Source organism: Lissotriton helveticus, chromosome 3_1 (assembly GCF_964261635.1).
Source record: "Lissotriton helveticus chromosome 3_1, aLisHel1.1, whole genome shotgun sequence".
NCBI classification, from domain to species: Eukaryota; Metazoa; Chordata; class Amphibia; order Caudata; family Salamandridae; genus Lissotriton; species Lissotriton helveticus.
This window is the reverse complement of record NC_136061.1, coordinates 796,354,106-796,374,416: the sequence shown is the minus strand read 5'-3', so window position 1 is coordinate 796,374,416 and position 20,311 is coordinate 796,354,106. Positions and strand designations below refer to the sequence as shown.

Sequence of the window (20,311 nt, the reverse complement as noted above, 5' to 3'; positions counted from 1 at the left end):
CAAGTCAGAGGACTAATTATCAGAAAGTCTCCTCAAAAGGAACAGCTTGGTAAAATAAATTCTCCCATACAGAGGGTACTCTAATCTAAGCTGTCTCGAAATTGGACAAAGCATGTCTGAAAAAGTTCTGAACTCTCCTCTACATTGCACTGGCTTAACTCACACAATTCAAACATTTGCTAAACCTACCCACAGATACCATAAAATGCTCCAGTTATGTCAAGGCATAAAGATAGAATCTAGACTAAAGCACATTAGTTTCTCAAGATCCTCCACAATACAGCTTCTCTAAGCGTACTTCAAACTTAGTTATGTGCAACAAAACAAGATACATTGGACCAACCTGTACTCTTCATGTGTACTGTTGCAATTAATTAGGACATTCTACAGTTATCACATAAAGAAAAATATTTCACATGAGGAAGAAAGCAAAGACACATCGTTCTCGTTAATTTTTACTTCAGCTTCCTTGAATAAAGTCATTCACATTTATGAAGCAAGATGGCAACCAGATGTTAGACATTTTAAAATGCAGGCCTACATTAGCTATGGTCATCCTAAACACGAATAATACTCAGTCGAAAAATTCCCATGTTTCCATATTAATGCAAAACACATCATATGTCAAAAATAACCCTTCAGAAACTTTCAAAAGTAATATGCGTTAATGAGAAAACTAAAATTGACAATGGACAATATTCTTTTGGTTTTGTACAGTAAATATAACTTTCACCTACTGTACAAATATATTGGCATTTCATGTGCCGTATTTGTTATAAGAGTAAAAACAAGGTTGAACAAGTTTAAACTTTGTCTTCAAGATTCCCACTAAGTGACCTTTAAGGGACTTTTTCAATGTGTGTTTATTAATGTAAATTAAAATACTCTACTGAATTACACTGGTATAGGTAGCACTAATTCCTTCAAACATTTAAAAATTTGAGAAATGTCTCAGCATATTATGTCACAAAGATATTTTTTATTTATACTGTTGATGGGGCTCGGCGTATACAAGTTATTGAACACCACTATTTTAGAGAAAGTCTTTATTCATCATCTAATTATGAAATGAGAGTGCCTTATTGATAATATTTCATGTATTTTATTAGAAACTGTTGTTTGTTTTTATCTTGATATGTGAAAATAAGTGAAATTCCGTGTTCAGTTGAAACATATTTAAATTAATTTGCCATGAAATAAAAACAATCCACGTTTTTTCACATTTAAAGATGTTTGACAAATTATCATTGTTTCTGCAAAATTAAGTGAAATATATGAATTCATTGAGTTTGGATTATGCAGCTCTGCGCTAGCGAGATGGTCAAATTCTAAACAGCTCCTATGCCCAGTCGCCTATTTTGCTGCAATGACCAAGGGTGGCGGCCTTATTATATGAATGTTGCTGTCTAGGAGGCATCTTCAAGTTCCAGAGTGGGGGGGTCAGCATCCCTACCTATCACTTACTGCTACAGTTAACCCTGGTTTATTCACACTGTGTAAGGCCTCCAGGCCGTGGGTGAGAAAGCTTCTTGACAAAAGGCTTCTGGCATTATTTCAGATGACTAATGCATTAGTTTAACATACTTATTTGCATTCCAATTTTAAGAGACGCCATGATGGACTTATTTATTTAGCTTTACTTTTGAGATGCCCCTATGTGCGATAATCCACTTTTGAAGTTGTCCTCGGATATAATTTGTGACACTTTTACACATATAGGATTTCTTTTCCGACAAATCCTTGGCAGGCCAATATTAATTTCGAAGTTGCTCCAGGATATATTGTCTGACATTTGTTTGATTGTTGCTTCTGATAAATATTTTGCGTTCTGAAGATGACGCTGTTTTAAATATTGATGCTCTGGGGTCAAAACATCGACAAATAACAAATGTGGAGTGTGTTATTAAGAATTTGATGGTGGATGTCAATACTCATTTTACGTGTGCTGACTTAAAAAATTCTATTGTCCCTATCAGCCACATGTATATATTTTTGGACATATCACATATGTACTTTTTATTCACCATCTATCACTTCCACTGTGCCATCACCTTTTAGGAACACCTTGTATAAGTAGCATACTATACTATTGAATTGATTCATATAGTCTTAAATGAGATGTTTATAAATAAATGCTCTAAATGCATAACTGAAACGTACTCATTAGAGGAGTTTTCTTCTATCCCTCGGATAACACTATTGCTGTGGAAGTCGAGGACTACATTTCGCCTAGGGACTACTTTCTCATTTAAAAAGCATCTAGTCCAGGTCCCGGGGATGCCTCTTTTATTCTAGTGACTTTAATTATATATTAGACATGATCCCTCTATTGAGACAGCATGAAACCCTGCAAAGTCTAGACAGGGATGTAAATGCCTATGTCTGGGATCATGGCAGACCTCTGCTAGCCATGTCTAAATTGTACGTCGACTATGATTCGAGTGGCTACCTCCTCCCTAACACTGGATGACACTACACAGCCCACTAGCTATTGCAGCTCTCCTACCACTTTTAACGGGACCTGGAAACTCCAGATTGGGCTGTCATAGAGCATAAGATCCAGATGAGGCCATAGACTCAAAAGTGCTGTATAAACAACTACACAGATCTTCACGCACCAAATTACCCAGTGCTTCATTGTTCCATGAAGGTTTGAAAGCCAATACACAATGCAATGAAACATGATTGTTTTTTAAATACTTTAGTCTTGATCTGGCATAATGTTACATTTGAATCGATTATTCACCTATTTACTGGATATTATGAGCATCCAAAGATATCCTGCAGATTGGTCACCTTTTTGAAGGCGAAACTGTAAAATTGTTTCCTGATTTACAACATGAATATGATCTTCCACTAGACCAGTTTTGGAAGTGTCAATAGTTAAAAAGCTGCCTTCGAAATAACTTTGCCAGCAACATCTCAGGTTCATTTACACCCTGTTTAGTGCATGAATTCCTAACAAAATGGGGCTCCTAAGTGTCCTTTACTCCTTAATAATTGGTCAACTCTTTTCTGAAGAAACAAAAGATTCCTACAAAGAGTCTAGTCAACCAAATGGCAAAGGGAATTTGAGGAGGACACATTGTCAGAGCTCTTTCTGACCCATGACAGGTACTAATGAGTAGCATGTTTGAAATTCCGCCATTTCAAAATATTGCATGATCGAATCAATCAAGCAGGAGAAGACACTGTGCACATCATTTGGTTCTGTCCCAGACTATCTGCCTTTTGGACTAAAACATGGAACTCTCTACACCAAATCGGAGTGACACACATTCAGCCATCCATGAATTTAGCAATCTTACATAATTTTGATAAATAATAATAATTAAATCTTTATTCGGATAAAAGAAATCCATAAAAGCACAATTCAATCACAGTCGAACAGAAATTTCCACGGTAAACGTATAAAAAACACAATAAAAATGAACAATGTCATAGGGTAACATTTTAAAAGCAGTTAGACGGGCAATCCAAGACATTATTATACAATAAAGTGCGAAAGTGTAAACAATGTTGACCACAAAGTAGGTATCGGGTTAAGTATGAATATAAATATCATCAGCAGCATCCGATACAATAAAGTGCAATGTAATTGTAAACAGTAACCGCAACATAGTGCATAATAGTTATTTTACTTGCCTCCAGACCTAAGCGGGCGGCCTTAGTAATACTCAGATGAGGAAATAATAATTACAAAATACGCCCGACCATCATTAAGTGTGTATTGCATGTTAAGGGTCGCAATTTTGATAAAATAGAAGACTTATCCTCAAACGGCAAGAGATTGTTAGTGTCTTCCCTAGCAGCAGCAAAACACTGTATCCTATGAAAGTGGAAAACAACAGTTGTGCCGATGGTAGTGGAGTTTGCAGAGACAATAAATATCCAAGGTTTATACGAAAGAAAGATCCACAACTTAACAATCAGCTGACGATATTCAAAGCCATTTGAAATCAATTCTTCAATTTGCTGTTGATGTCACAAACATCCTAATGGGGCACGACCTGCCATGTTACTACCACGGGGACGCACTAGGGTAGATGTTTCATACCTATGCTCATTGGTGAGGATACTTGCGATTTTACGGATATCCATGGAAGCATTGTGAGAATGTTCACCATTCGGTGTGGGTTGTGGTGGAAGCTGGTTGTTATTTGTACCAAAACAGCTGCAAGATATATTCAAGGTCTATAAATAAGTGGATGTAAGTTTGTTACTGCAGCATGTAAAATGTTATGGTTTCTTATAAGGTATTGCTGACCAAAGTTAATGTTCGACCTATCATTGGGAGCATTTTGTGATGCCTCTATTTGCATACCACTCAATCTGTGCTAGTTTGTAAAACCGAGTAAAAAATGTCAAACGTATTTTGGATTATCACGTATTCTCCTATTTAAAGGAGAGACATAATAATGTAACTCAGGCGGCTGCAGTATGCCTAGCTCCACACATGATGCCCTTTGTCCTTTATGGATGTTTTTAAAAAAACAAAGCAAACAAATGCCATTAATTATGTCTACTGTTCAATTTGTTCAAACTAGTGAATTTATGTAGCATGGTCAGAAGCCTGCATGCAGCCACTGTTGTGAAGAGTTTGATAAGGAATTTCTATGAAGAAAGAACAGATAAACATAACTCTTTATTAAAGGGTTACCATAGTAAGAATCCATGGCAGTAGCATGAATCATATAATACAGCCTTTTTCTCAAACAAAAAGTTTTTTTTGTTCTGAAATTAATTATTAATCTACTGGAGTAACTGTGATATTACTATGTATTTAAAGTTGGTATCTGTACCTTTAATGTATTAGAGTTCTGAATACTTGTATTCCATTCTCTTGCGAGATTCTAGAATGCATCTCTGTCCTGGAGAGGAGTTGAAGATTTCTCCTGTGGCTGAGGCTTTAATTAAAGCTACATCTTTAAAATCATAAGTTCTTCATCTTTTATTTATATAAGAAGACACCACATTATTATGGCGACGATCGGGTGAACCCAGGACTTTGCCTCAACACGAGAATAAAGAAAAGAAGGATGATTCGCGCACTCCTCCAGCGGCTGTGTTTAGAAAGAAAATAAGAAAGGAAGCGGAGACTTCCCAGCGGCAGTATTGGTTTCAGAGATAAATGCGGTGAGGAGTTTGGCGGGCGGATCACTTAAATATATAATTTAATTGAGAATAAGGGAGCGGAGACATTTGGGAGGAGCAACGTATTCCCCTCGCGCTCTGTTTTAAGAAGACACGAGGCGTTCTTTGCTCGCGCTGAAGATTCACTCGCGCTAAAGCTGTCATTGCTCGCGCTGGAGCTACCTCGCTCGCACTGAAGACTGACTCACGCTGAAGCTGTCTGTGCGTGCGCCAGGAAAGAAAAGAACGTGAAGTCTATTGACATTCTACTTCTGTTCTGCCCTTTGTTAATGGATTCTACGTATGATGATTGTCTGAATTCAAGAAATCCTGAACATTAAAGGAATGTTCACAAGGAAGAGCATTCTTATCAATTATTCTGCATAATCTGAAGATTCTTTTGACATCACAAAGTGGGATTTCTAACTTAATTATTACAAGAGGTACTGACATACAAGAATTACATTCATTTATCATAAGTAAGAGGTTTCACACTATTAAAAGGCTTAATAAAATAAAAAGAAAAATACATACATAGTGGAAAGATGCAAAATGTAACCCAGCCTGCTTTCTTTTTAAATAACCCTGGAGAACCAAACATTAAGTGGAAAAAATGGAAAAAAAAAATTGCAAACTATGCAAGGGTATGTGGAACTAACTTGAGTGCAGAAAGGAAGCTTGCTCTTCTTCTCCATTGTTTGGGAGGGGAAGGACAGGATGTGCTAGAACATCTTCCTGATCTATCTGCTGGAGAACAACGCAACTTAAATGAATACGAAATTGCAATTGCTCAACTTGATAAACATTATCTCCCAAGGATCAGTACCATAATGGAGCGTTACCATTTTGGTTTAAGAGAGCAAAAAGGAGATGAGACTGTAGAAGATTATGTTTCTTCATTAAGAAAATTAGCGTCCTCTTGTAACTTTGGTTTAACTCTTGATGAAAGAATAAGAGATCAGTTTGTACTTATGTGCGCACATGATGAGATTAGAAAGGAACTGTGGTTAAAAGATGAACCACCGCTTGAAGAAGTATTGGCCATAGAAAAGCAGGTAGAACATATGACAAAGTGTGTTGGTGAGTTAAAAAAAGAAAAAGATAAAGGGTCCTTGAACGAAAAAAAAGAAGAAACGAAAGTTGAAGAAATTGTTTGTCAAGTTAAGAAGAATGAAACAAATGAGACTCAAACTGGTTATAGAAAAGAGAATTTGGCATCAGGTTCAGCAAATCAGAACAATTTTACACAACAAAGTAACAGATTTTCATGTTTCAGATGTCGTCAATTAGGTCACTTAGCCAACTCTCCAATTTGTCCTGCATTAAAGATTACGTGTAATGTGTGTGGGAAGAGAGGGCATTATGGAAAATGTTGTAGAACAAAAGTATTTAGGCCTGAATTGACAAGGAAACGTTGGAGTCAATCTCAACCTCAAGTTAGAACGATTACATTTGAGATAAAATGTGAAGTATCTGATCATCCAAAACATGATGTAAAAGTAGGAAATGTTATGATTAACTTCAAATTTGATTCATGTTCTCGTATAACTTTGATAGATGAAGAATTATTTAAAATGCATTTTGCTGGTAAAGTGAGAATGATGAGATCAGATGTGAAACCACTTGGGTATTCAGACAATCCGATTAAAATGGTTGGTTGTTTCATGGCTGAGATAGAACTTGGGAGTAGGACCATTGTAGGAAAAATGTATGTTGCCAAAAAAGGAGATACTTTATTGGGTTGGGTACATCAAGGTCAACTTGGTGTAACTTTGAATCCTAATGCCAATCCACAAGTTCAAATTCATCAGATAGACACCGTGGATATGAAGGTTATAGGAAAGGACTTGTGTGAAGATTTGACAAATAAGTTTCCTAACGTATTTAGAGAAGGTTTAGGATGCTTAAAGGGTTACAAGCATCGTATCAGATTGAGAGTAGGAGCCATTCCCATTGTAGCAAAAGTAAGAAGGATACCGTTAATGGAACAAGAGAAGGTGAAAGAGGAGATTGAAAAATTGTTGAAAAATGGTGTGATTGAACAAGTGGAAGCGACTGAGTGGTTAGCTCCTGTGGTGGTGGTTAAGAAACCAACTGGTGAAATTAGACTCTGTGTTGATCTCAGAGCGCTAAACAAAGAAGTGGTAGTTGATAAGTTCCCCCTTCCAAACATAGATGAGATGGTGAGTACATTAGAAGGAGCTAGATTTTTTACCACCTTAGACTTGGCATCAGCCTATCACCAGGTTGTATTGGATGAGTGTCCCCAAGACTTAACAGCTTTCATCACTCCTATTGGCACATACAGATATAAGAGGATGCCATTTGGCCTTGTATCTGCGGCTTCCGTTTTCCAGAGAATTATGGCTAGAATTTTAAAAGGGTTACCAGGTGTCAGGTGCTATCAAGATGACTTACTTATTTATGGCAATAGTATGGATGAACACTATGGTCGAGTATGTGCTGCTCGCAGACGCTTGGAAGATGCGGGTATGACACTTAAAAGAAGCAAGTGTAAATTTGGTGTGAAAGAAGTAAATTATTTGGGTCATAGAATAACTGATCGAGGAATTTTTCCGAAAAAGGAATTAGTGGAGACTATTAATAAGGTTAAAGAGCCTGTGAATAAGGAAGAATTGATTTCCTTCCTTGGTATGGTGGAGTTTTATGGCAAATTTATTTGTAATTTTGCAGGTAAAACTCAGTCATTGAGGAAGTTGACAGCGAGAAATGTTGAGTATATATGGACTGAAGGGTGCAAGAAGGAATTTGATGATATTAAATCCGAATTGAATAAGGCTCCTTCTCTTCAGGCATTTATACCAGGGTTACCTACTGTTTTGTTCACTGATGCGAGTGAAAAAGGTCTTGGTGCTGTTTTGATGCAGAAAAGAAATGGTAAGGATTCTTTGATTTGTTGCTCTTCCAGGTGTTTGAGAGGTTCAGAAGTAAACTATTCTGTAATAGAGAAGGAGGCTCTTGCCATCTATTGGGCTCTAAAGAAATTGAAGAACCTGATTTGGGGGACAAAGGTGTTTGTTCTTTCAGATCATAAACCGTTGAAGGAAGTTTTTGATAAAAAGGGTTTGGATGCGATCTCCTCAAGAATTAGGAAATGGATTGTATCCTTACAGGAGTTTGATTTTTCTGTTGATTATATTCCAAGAATATCTAACAAATCTGCTGATTGTCTCTCAAGAATGGTGGGTAAGGAGAATTTTGTAGAAGAAGATGAATGTGGTTGTTCTGATGATTTCATAAATGTATGTGAGATTACGGAAGGAGCCATTGAGGAGAAAGAATGGAGAGATGAACTTGAGAAGGATGAAGAGATAAAAAGGGTGATGTTGTCTTTGGATAGTAATTCTCGTTTAGAGAAACCATGGACTTTAGTTTCTGATGAGCTTTCTACAAATTCTGGATTCTTAACTCGAGGTACAAAGATGGTACCGCCTCTGGGAATTAGGAAGAAACTTTTGTCTCATGCCCATTCTGGTCATCTTAGTATTGTCAAAACTAAAGAAATTTTACGCTTGCAGTTTTGGTGGCCTGGCATGGATTTGGAGATTGAGAGGTTAGTGAGAGATTGCCCAGAGTGCTGTGCCAGTGATAAAATATTGAAAACTAAGCAGATGCCCATGGTTAAAAGAGTTTTGCCAAGTCATCCTTGGGATGAATTAGCTATTGATATAGTTGGCCCTCTGTCAGGTGTGAGTGATACCCCTTATTTATTAGTCTTGATGGATTTGTACTCTAGGTGGATAGAGGTGTGTGCTGTTAGAGAGATCACTTCGGAAGAAGTAATAAAATTTCTTGATGCTATTTTTAAGAAAGAGAGTTTTCCTAATAGTCTTCTTTCTGACAATGGACCACAATTTTGTTCTAAGAATTTTGAAGAATACATGAAGAGGTCTGGTATACAACATAAAAAGTGTTCTTTGTATCATCCCGAGACTAATGGTGCAGTAGAGAGAGTTAATAAAACTTTGAAGGAGGCTATAGAATTGGCAAGGTCATCTAATTTAAATTGGAAATCGGTTTTACAAGAAAGAATAACTGCCTATCGCTTTGCGCCCCACTCGACAACTGGGAAATCTCCATTTATGTTGTTCAAAGGGAGGGCTCCCAACACTTGGTTGTGTCCTGGTTGGATGGATCTCAACAAAGGTCTGGTGGATAATGGAATTGGTGAGTGGCGTAAGAAGGAAGAGAGGAAGTTAGATGAAAGAAAGATATATTTTGATAAAAGAAATGCTGTGAGTGTACAGAAGATACTAGTGGGTGATCTTGTTCGAATAAAAGCTCCTGTTGGGTGTAGATCTTGGTCAAAATATACTGAGGTGAGGGCTGTAGTGAAAGTATTTAGAAATGCCATTAAAACAGAAGATGGGAGAATTTGGAACAAGAGCAGAGTGGTTGTGGTTAGGTCAAGAATCCCGTTACATGACTCTTTGTGTGGAAGACAAAGAGTACATTCTTCATCTTCCAGTTTTGTCAATGGTGCAAATTTATCCTCATCTTCCTTTAGGAGTCAAAGAATACGTAGACCTCCTATTTATTTAAGAGACTATTTACCATAGATGCATATCTCTCTAATTGTTTGAATATCTATAATATACATTTTTATCATTGTTGTTTAAACTCTCTTTAGGAGGGAGATGTGTGATATTACTATGTATTTAAAGTTGGTATCTGTACCTTTAATGTATTAGAGTTCTGAATACTTGTATTCCATTCTCTTGCGAGATTCTAGAATGCATCTCTGTCCTGGAGAGCAGTTGAAGATTTCTCCTGTGGCTGAGGCTTTAATTAAAGCTACATCTTTAAAATCATAAGTTCTTCATCTTTTATTTATATAAGAAGACACCACAGTAACTGCCTTGTCAAAGATCGGCTTTATCTTTTGAAAGATCAAACATCACTCTTCAGATTACAAGACCTTCAAAGAGTTTCCTAAATCAATCACTGTGTTAAATATTGGACTCGTTGCACTGTTAGAATTAAAATGCAACTAACTAGTTGGGCTAGTTGTAATATTAGACCCCTTACGATCATCCATAGTTGTCCATTATGCCTTTTTATCTTCCTCTTGCCAGCTGACTTTATTTTATTTCCTGAGCACTTGTGCCTAATTGCTCTACAAAATGCAAATGCATTATAAAACTTATTAAAAGGATGAATTAAACACACAGCCTAAATCAATGTAAATTGAAATACGGCATTCATTTAGAACAAATGGAAAGCTGTCGAGAAAGGAAGGATTTTTTTGTTTAGTCAAACGTGAGACTTGCAAAGAGTGGTGAAAGTGCAAACCAAGGATGAAAGTTAATTCCAGAACATTGGCACATATACAGAAAATCACATAAACTCTGAATGGAATACACGCTGGGGGACGTATTTGTGAAAAAAAATGAATGACCCCCGGAGGCGAAAAACAACTGGAGGGCAAAAGAAAAGTAGTGAATATGAGCTATGCAATGGAACGACGGGGAAAGTGAAAAGGAAGCCAATCAGGTGATGTCTGATGCGAAGAGATGTTTAAAGAAACTAGGAAAAGAACAAATTGTCCAACGGGATACTGACTGAAGAGGAGTGCAGGGGTGAACAGAGACAGAGCAAAGAACAGAGAAGATGACCAGACATCAGAAAATAATTTAAGCCGGAACTAGATGTTTAGCTGCATTAATGTTTCTGTGTGGACATTGTTCTTCAATATTATAGAGTTGAAAGGGAATTAAACAAAGATGCTCTTAGAAAGGCATGAGTCTTGATGAGGAGAGGGACATTTGGCCTGCCCTAATGAAGACATTCCTAAGATTTATGGTCTAATTGATCCACTTAATGAGGAATTCACTTTTGATCATGTTAGACCCACTAGTGTTCCTCCGGGATGCGAAGCTATTAAAAAGACTGTGAATATATTTCTAGTAATTACTTTTGTAATATAATAAACAAAGTAATGATGCGATTCCTACCCCAGGTTTCGTTTCACGCGTTGATTGGCCTGTAACAAATTAAAATAGGCAGGGCCGGACTGGGAACGAAAACCGGCCCTGGCAAAGTGCTCGGCCGGCCCTTCTAAATGTCTGACACGGCCCGTGTCAACGTACCACAGGTGGTTCCCAAATTCTGAAATGGGCGAGCAATGCAGTCAATGTTTTTGCATTTATGAGACAGGAGTCCTTTAGCAACTCCCTGCAAATTCAGGGATGGAGGCATGCGAGAGGCACAAGACGCCTGTTATTACCAAGTCCCTTAAAAAAGGGTAGGGATTGTTTGAAAGAACACGAAAAAAATTGCAATCAGTAAATGACATCGGTGCGCTATGCTACTGTGATTCACTAAGTAAAGGAGGACTTCCGTTCCCACTTCTCTTACCGAATAGCAATGAGCGGAGGACACTCTGTCCTTTGTAGGACGCCACATACTATTTTGGTGGTAATGCCTGTGATTTAGCAAATCGCGTTCATACCACTTCAAGGTCCCTGATGTCTGACAAGGCATTTCGCAAATAGTGTTTAACATTTCCGAAAAGGGCAGCTGCCACTTAAACTCGAAAATTCTGTCGCTATCTGTTTGAAAATTCCTTTTATCAGACATGTATGTGACAGATCATAACTACGAGCTAATATAAAGAAACCAGCGATTGATTTATTTAGTTTGTTTTGACTCTGAAATGCACTGCTTGATTTCAGAATACAACAGGCTTTTTTACATGTTACCTTACAAGTGCCCCTTAAACATATGTACAGTGCTACAATCCATCATTTCATAAAACAGCAATCAATAAAACTGCAAACGTAAAATACAATATATACTTGTCTAAAACAACTTATAAACCTTTCTTCCTGAAGGCATTGAAGACATTAATTGTACTCTTTCCTGTTTTTAATTGCACTCTGCATGATTTTTATTAGAGCCATGCAGGCTGCCTCAGATATAAGCTGTTGTAGTAAAAGCAATGACAGGCAGTCTGTGATAAAAGAACGCAGTAGTGGTAATAAATAATGTTTTGTTGGGCAGTATAAAATGTACAGGAGAGCACAGCGTGCTTTGTGCGGATTGCTCATCGCACAGGCAAATCACAGTATTTAGTCTAAAGCGGGTCAGATAAAGTTTATGTTGGGCGTTACCTGCAAGTAGAAGAAAGGGTTCCAGTGATTAAAAGAGATCTTCTAAAAACATCTACTTAACCATTTCCTTTGAGGTAGCATTGGTTGACTTGGGGCTATTGAATAGTACAGGGATGCCCAATAAAATAAAATAAAATAAGTTTGTTTGATTTAAAGACTCCGCTGGATAAGTACCTCATTATCCAGGGACAGGCAATTCTTTATAATTAGCCTTGTAAGGTTTGCCACTGGTTTTGCCCATAGTAAGTCCCACAGGAGTAAAGGACGAATTTTAATTACGCCTTCCAGATCTGGACCCCAAGTTCAGTATGCCAGATATGTGTGGAACAACCCTGCAGGACTGTGAGAAGTCTACGTAAAAAGTTGTTCTCCGCCTTCTGTATGCTGCTTGTGTTTGTATATCCCCACAAAGCAGCTCCATATGATGCCACCGATAGATATTTCAACTTGTATATGGTGGCCATCTCTTTGAGTTTCTTCCCTAATTTAGTGAAATTCACAAATGCTGTTTAAATGTGTTGCATGCACAAATGCTATTTATCATATTAAAATGTGCCCTACTGGTTTAGCCAATTGTGGGAGAAAAGTTGCAAAAATGGTTGCTTTCTGCATAGAATGCATATAAAAAAAATAACTGAATGCAAAAAGTAGGCAGTGGAGACTGCTATGGAACGGGGTGGTGGGGCAGGGGGAATTAAAAAAAATCCACTTACCTGCATTGGGACACTGTCTCGCTTCCGCCCTCTGTCTCTTCCTGACTCTGAGTCCCTGAAGCACACAGGCTCCCAGAATCCCTTAGCCAATCACAATGCTGCTCTCACCAGCAGGACAGCAGTGTTGTGATTGTGGTTTGGCACTTAGAAAGGGACTTATAGCATGTGCATTTTCTCCACTCGGCTGTGCAATACAGCAGAGTGGAGAACATGATAGGTGCGCATGACTGTTGGGCCTGCCCAAGACAGCCGGCCAAACCGTCATACACACTTACATGGTGCACCAACCGCTCCTCCCCCTGCCCTGGACAGATTAGCCCCACCCCACTCCTAAAATGACATGAACTGAGGCAATGCAGAAAAATAAAATGATAATAACATGCTGTTATTGTCAATTTCTTTTTCGCACTTCTCAGAAGCAGTAGGGCGACGCTCCTCCTCTTTAGCGAAGGAGCCACTGCTGCAAATTCATCAATGATTACGTGTGATTTTCATATGTAAAACACTCTTGTGTATTCACTGGAAGGAACTCCTGCAAGGTGGAAAGATACAGTAAACAGCCAATACCATGAGGTGCGGCAGTAATATTCCATTTGGTGGAAGCAAAACCACTTAGCAGTATTTTAAAGAATTGGTGGCAGTATTTGTGTCAGACACCTGCGCTGTAAAGACAGACCTAAACATTACCTCCGAGTTCTTGACCTTCCAGTGGAACTCGAATTTCTTCCTTGTCTGTTACGTAGGTATAGTCAGGTAACTACTCAGTGGTCTTCACAACGTTCTAATATACAATACAGGTTATATTTTTATACATAATCTTAAAGAAATGGGGTTTTGCCAAACTTGCATTCCTCTTTCATATTTTTTTTTTTAAATAACGTGTTTTATAAAAACTCTACCTGTTGCATTCCAGAAATGTAATTATCGTATTCCAAACCCGTTTCTAGTTAGGCAAATGTTATTGTGTATTGAATTTAAAATATTTGGGCCTCATTTATGAAGGCCTTGTGCCACCGGTGCGTCACTTTTAACATGGGAAAAAGTGACGCACCGGTGGCGCAAGGCCTTCATAAATAAGGCCCTTTGTATTCAGTGGAGCATCATCCTACAGCTACATCGCTTATCACCGTTGAGACTGTAAACGCATCTGTGCTATTATATTGAAAGCATTGTATTGACAAGTATTATGTTTAATGCTGTTCCTTTATTTGTGAAGGCTGATGACACCTACGTGCAACTGAAGAAAGATTTGGAGTACCTGGATCTAAAGGTAGGAAATCTATTTATTGAACTCAAACTTTTTTGTTATTTCTGTTTTTTTTTGTGCCCAATCGTATTGGAAATGATTTTGAATTGGAAGAAAAAAAATGTTATTCACTGTTAAAATATAAACATAGACATTTCTCTTATATTAACTTTGCAGCGTTTCCTATTACTAACTTCTATCCAATACCAGACAAGAGATACATATTTCTCGTGAGTTTGCTTGTCAATGTTTTAGCTCTGTCCTATTAGTATGCCTTCTGTAGAAATAGCGCAACATTTAGGGATAAAAGAAACAAAAATATCAGTTAAGGATAGATGTGTAGATCTGAAACATGTATTGACCATACTGTATGAAGAAACTCTGAGGAAAACCATAAAATATCGAATGTAGTAATGAAAATTGTATTTTAAATTTAAATATTCAATTGAAAGGATGCATTTCCCATGATTAGCCAGACTCAGAATGAATTTGCGATCAATAACCATGACTTTTTAGGCAAACGAGAGACATCCATCAAATATGCTTTACAGTCACAGCCATGTACAAGGTTCTTCAATATGATGCTGGTATTCTTTGAGAGGATTAGAGAAAAGACTGACAGAGTACACCTTTATCCATCATACCCCAGCAAAATCCATTCACTTGACATAAGCACGTTGTTCTTGAAATACGGGAGCCCCACAGACTACTGCACAACTGACGTCAAGGTATGAAGCCCACAAGCCGGAGGAACTGCGACGAAATTATGGAATCGGCAATGACCTTATTTCCTTAGGGAATGACCACAATGTCACACTGGTATTCCATTATCCTCCACAGACATAGCATGGTAGACCACACTATTTCTTTAGTGGATGAGGGAGCAAATGGGAATATTTCAAGCATCGTCATTGAGCAAGTACACGTTTTTTTCCAAAACCATTATAAATATCACAGCTTTGGCCTTTGTAAATCTTTCAAGAAACGAGTATGTAGTAAGATACCTCAAGGATCCTTTCCCTCAAATTTGCATTTGAGTTTATTTGTGTTCTTCTAGCACAGATGGGTTTAGAGCCGTGAGACCACAGTGGGTGCCTGGTCCAGAGGCAATCTGTCACTGCTTCTGTACGTTAAGATCATGCAGCCCACATTTTTACAAGGCTGCACAACCAGTTCTTCAAGGATACACTGACATATTGAAGAGCTGTTGATCACCTGGACCGCAGTCCTCATGTATACTTTTGGCCCAAATGGACACCAAAAGGTCAAGAAACATGTAAACATGACAAGAAGTGTTAATAATTATACCCTCTGTTTTTAGGTTTGCCTAAGACAACACAAATGCTGTATGTTGCAACACATAGGACCTTTTTATGAGTTTGGTGGTCTGTGGATGTCCGGTGGTACGGCAGTGACGGTTTAGCTACCGTCGCACTGGTGGTCCAACTGCCGTATTACAACTTTGGCAGTCGGACTGCCATTAGACTGCTGCATCCGTCAGGGAACCACATTCCCTGGCGGGGTTGCTGCGGTCAGGGCGTCGCAATATGCAGATGGTGCCGATGCGCACTGCCAAGCATATTACGAGTTTCCTGACCACCAGCGGTCTCATGGAAGTTCTTACTCCTTGAAACTGCTGGTAGTCAGGAAAGAAAGGGAGCCCTACAGGGCCCTCATGCATGTTGGAGAATGCAGGGGGTCACATGTTGTGCCCCCTTGACACATGGGCATTGACTTCACAGTCCATGCCATGCTTAAACGTCCTGCGGTGGTTTCAGGGCAATGCAGCATTAAGACTCGCACATGAGCCTTTTTTCTGCACCGCCATGGGACCTATTGGAACACGTGAGAGGGAGGTTTTGCTCAAAGCGCTAACAATTGTAGTGCTGAAGTCCCAGAATGTTAACAGTGGGCAGAGCCTCACATTTGAAGGGGTACAAGCCCCGGGGACAAGACCACCCCCTGGTGTTATATCTGGAAAGGTGGGGTGAAAACAGCTGCCTGCAAGCATGTCCCCTCAAGGCTTTCACAGCCTTATGCCCTGGGACAGACCTCTGTAAGGCGTCTTGGAATAGCAGCACTACCGGCCCTCAAGCACGAAGGGCATCCAATCGCAGCAATTTTAAGGCTCATAAGACTGCACTGACCTCAAGCTAGGGGCGTCACTCTCCATGGGCAGTCAAGCCTCAGGCAATCGACGTGCCATTTTGACTCCCTTCACTAACAGGAATTTCAAAATCGCTCGAGGGGACACCATAGAAAAACGGTACTAACACAGCACCACCTAGTGGAGCGAGGACTCCTACTCTGCAATCACCAGAAATATAATGCAGTCGCGTTGGAGCGTAAAGCTGTCCTGCGATGCTGTCTACATACTCATATGCAGTATCAGAACTGCCAACCATGCTCATATGTTAAGAGAGAAAAGCAAATGTCACTTCTCTGGGATGCGAGCAGCGAAGAAAGAGGCATTGGGGATAGAGAGAAGGACTATAACGCAGACTCTGACCGCTGATTGGACACCTGTTGGACTGTGGAACTGCATTATCCATTGTTTGTTTTGCCATTCCGAGTGCTCCATGGGAAATGTGGTTCTTGTTTGACAGAAATAAAATAGGGTTGCTGTGAATAAAGTGGAGAAAAAGCATAATCCTCACCTCTGGTCATAGAATTACAACAGTGTTGCGTCGTAAGATAGGGAAAACTTGACAGTTGGAATGCAATAGAGTTCGTGCATCTGCAAAGTTAGTTTAGGTTGAATATGAAAAAAATGAATTTTCCTGGATATTCTCTCCTTTTAAAAGTACATTCTTCCTTATATGTAATAAATGTGGCCATCCTGCTTCATTACTTGTTCAAGTGAATCTTCATACAGGCAATTGTGTGATCTTATACATACAATGTAGAAATCATTACCACCCACAGACAGTGCTGTGCCTACAGGGAGGCAATTAATTCCCAGGAGACCCTGTCTCTCTCTCAGCCTTAGATTCCCACAGGCACTGAACCTCTCTTTTGCTCACCTTTTACACCAGTCACACAGTGAAACAAGAGATCCCATTAAAGACTGTGCAGCTGTGATGTGGATAGACCCACTGCACCTGCTCTTAACCTGTACACGTGTGCTCATAACCTCTCCAGAGAACTATTTTTTACTTTCTATATTTATGGCCCATTTACTGAAATATTATATTGGTGGGTGACTCAATATAAGTGTTCTGTTTCAAGTATTTTATTACATTTTAGAGAATACACAAAACATTGAATATTTGAACACATTACACCTATCTGGAGCTCATCATGGTACAAGAATGACAGACACAATCACTGATTTCGATGATAGACTACTAAAAGAATTAGTGGTAGAGTGCCCAAAAGTTGCCATAATGCATATATCGGGAAACATAACAGAGAAACTTCATACTGCCATAATAATCTAAGTATATATTATAATAATGTGTGTAATAATGAGAAAGTGTGCATAAACATAAACGCTAAAATAGTCAGATCATAAGATGAGTTAAAATACAAGAGGAGGAGTCTTGTTAAATAGAGGCAGCAAAGGAGGTATTTTGGGCCAACAGAGAGAAAGGGAAGAGCGAAGCAAACTGGGTGAAGGGCAAGGGAGGGGCCTGTACGCCATAAGGGGATTTGTAATATGTCAAAAATCAGTAGGCCAGCTTGCGTTTTATGAACTCAAACCTTGAGAGAGAGGCTGTTAGGTTTTGGACATAAATCACTCAACAGTGTGCCAGATAGATTGGAAAGGGGCAGCAGTCCTAGAAGAGAGCATTGCATTTTTATATGTGCTTCAGAGGAAAGTGACCCATGCCCACCATGTGTGAAACGAAATGTTATTCAGCGCTTCCATTCTAATAAGATGACTTTGATGGCCACCGTCACCAATTGGTCCAATAGCGGCAGATCTTTTTCAGGTAAGGCCAGAGACAAGGTTACATGAACGCTCATATTAAAAACATTGGTGAGCCGCCTGTGAACTTCAGCCCAATAAGTGTCTAGGGGCTTGCTGTCAGAAACATGATCAGGATTACCGGTAGCTTTTATGCAGGACCAGCTAAGAGCTGATTCAGTCGAATAGAACTTACACATTCTAGATGTTGTCTAATATAAGAAGTGCGAAGCATAGAACCGTGTCTGAGTCAAAGATGGAATCGGTTTATTTATTTATTAGAAGATTTAAAAGATTTATGGCCAGTTAGATTCTGGAATGGGAAGGAGGTTCCAACTTTGACGATACATAAATCAGCATTTCTCAGTGGGTGAAAAAGATGTGACTTGTGAGCTGTGTAATACTATGTAGATTTTTGACGCCAAGTCTTTACTCGCTTGCTGAATAAACTGAGATAGACCTGAAGGAGGCAGTATGTCTTAATTTAGAGAGTTTTGCCTTGATTTTTAAAAAGATGTAGAAATTTAAATTGAATAGGGAGTATTTCTGTTGAAGTGAGGTAAAGATGAGTGAGAGGTCATCTGCTAGCAAGTCTGATATCATTGTTGGTGCCTTTTAACGCCTACACAGGACCAACTTCACTGAGACAGTTGTTAATGTTTTAGAGTTATTTCATAGAGAGAGGGACGAAGATTTGGGTAAAGTGGGAGGCAAAGTTTTAGCTAACATCTTGAGAGCACGAATTGTATTAAGATTGATACAAGTGGAGTGAGATAGCACCAAAGTAGGCATTGTCATCGCAACAGGTAGTGAGTAAGGCAAGATGAGATGATGTCCACCATGTGCTAAGGGACTGTTATAATGGAATGAGTATCAAACTAACACCACCCGCATGCGGTGAGAAAGGCCATTTTGATAGTTATACCAATTGGCAAGACTGCCCCTTCCCATCGAGCATGGCAGTCTCAGCTTCTTCAGGCTCATTCTGGGTTTGTTGTTGACCCAAAGGAAGTTCAAGGATAGCTTATCAACTGTAGTGAATACAGATTATAAAGTGTGATGGTACTGTAATGATCAACAAAAAGGTGGGGGGTCACTTCCTTATATCTTTGAAGGTTTACAGATCTGAGTTCATCACAATGTGCAACAGAAAACTAAATAAATGGCAATAAAATTACTGTGTGCTATACTGTGCCCCTTTTGGATCAGTGAACCTCCTTAACATTTAGTTAATATCCTTATAGTGCCTACATAATGTTGTCATTATAAACAGAGAGAACAGACATAGAGAATATCGCTCTTGTAATTGCATAGTTTATTAAATAGTTTACGCAGTGTGTCTAATGGCCCAATATTCTGCACACATTGATATTCTCAGATCAATAACTTTTAACAATAGCTACTTGTGTGCCATTACACTGAGTGACCATTTACGGTTGTTGGGACCATAAGCCGCCCCATCCTCCGTTATGCTTTTATTGCTTTCTCCTTATTGGGTTACTTGCTCACTTTGCCACTGTATTCAAGCGAGCCTGCCTGATGAAGGTTGTTAACCGGAAACTGGTCCAAGGATGTTTGTTTCCGGTTCAGGGAAGACCTGGCTTGGCAGTTCAGGCTGGACTGTTCCCATGAGGTACATGGTCAAGAGTGATTTGAATATAGCTGGGTTTGATGTGAGGTGGTGAAGTGAGCTAAAAAAGGATTATGGATTCAACCCAGAACTGTAACTGGGGTTCAGTGTCTGAAAAGTTTCAGCCCTCCGTCCATCATCTCCTTGTGTTTGCTTTGTTCGCCCTAAGTTGGCCTGGTATGCCCATACTTGAGTCCCTTGCTCACTTTGCCACTGGATTCAAGCTAGCCTGGCTGAGGAAGGGTGTTACCCAGAAACCTGTCCCAGGATGCTTGTTTCTGGCTCAGGGAAGACCTGGCTTGGCAGTTCGGGCTGGACTGTCCCCATGAGGCACAGGGTCAAGAATGATTTGCATATAGCTGGGTCTGAACTGAGGTGGTGAAGTGAGCTAAAGAATGATGATAGATTCAACCCAGATCTGTGACTGGGGGAGAGTGCCTGATAAGTTTCAGCTTTCCGTCCATCATCTCCTTGTGTTTGCTGTGGAATTACAGAGGCATTTCATTTACTCTTTCATATATTGTCTGGTTGTATCACACATACCTT

General features: G+C 39.2%; 1 protein-coding gene across 7 annotated transcripts in view; it reads left to right on the top strand.

Annotated features, from left to right (window-relative positions):
* PLEKHA7 (pleckstrin homology domain containing A7) overlaps nucleotides 1–20,311 on the top strand; it is a 988,577-nt gene that overhangs the window by 835,005 nt on the left and 133,261 nt on the right. For all 7 annotated transcript variants that reach the window (XM_078681034.1, XM_078681032.1, XM_078681039.1 and 4 more), the window contains one exon: nucleotides 14,196–14,249. In XM_078681034.1, coding sequence (XP_078537160.1) covers nucleotides 14,196–14,249 — 54 coding nt within the window. The remainder of the gene's footprint in view (nucleotides 1–14,195; nucleotides 14,250–20,311) is intronic.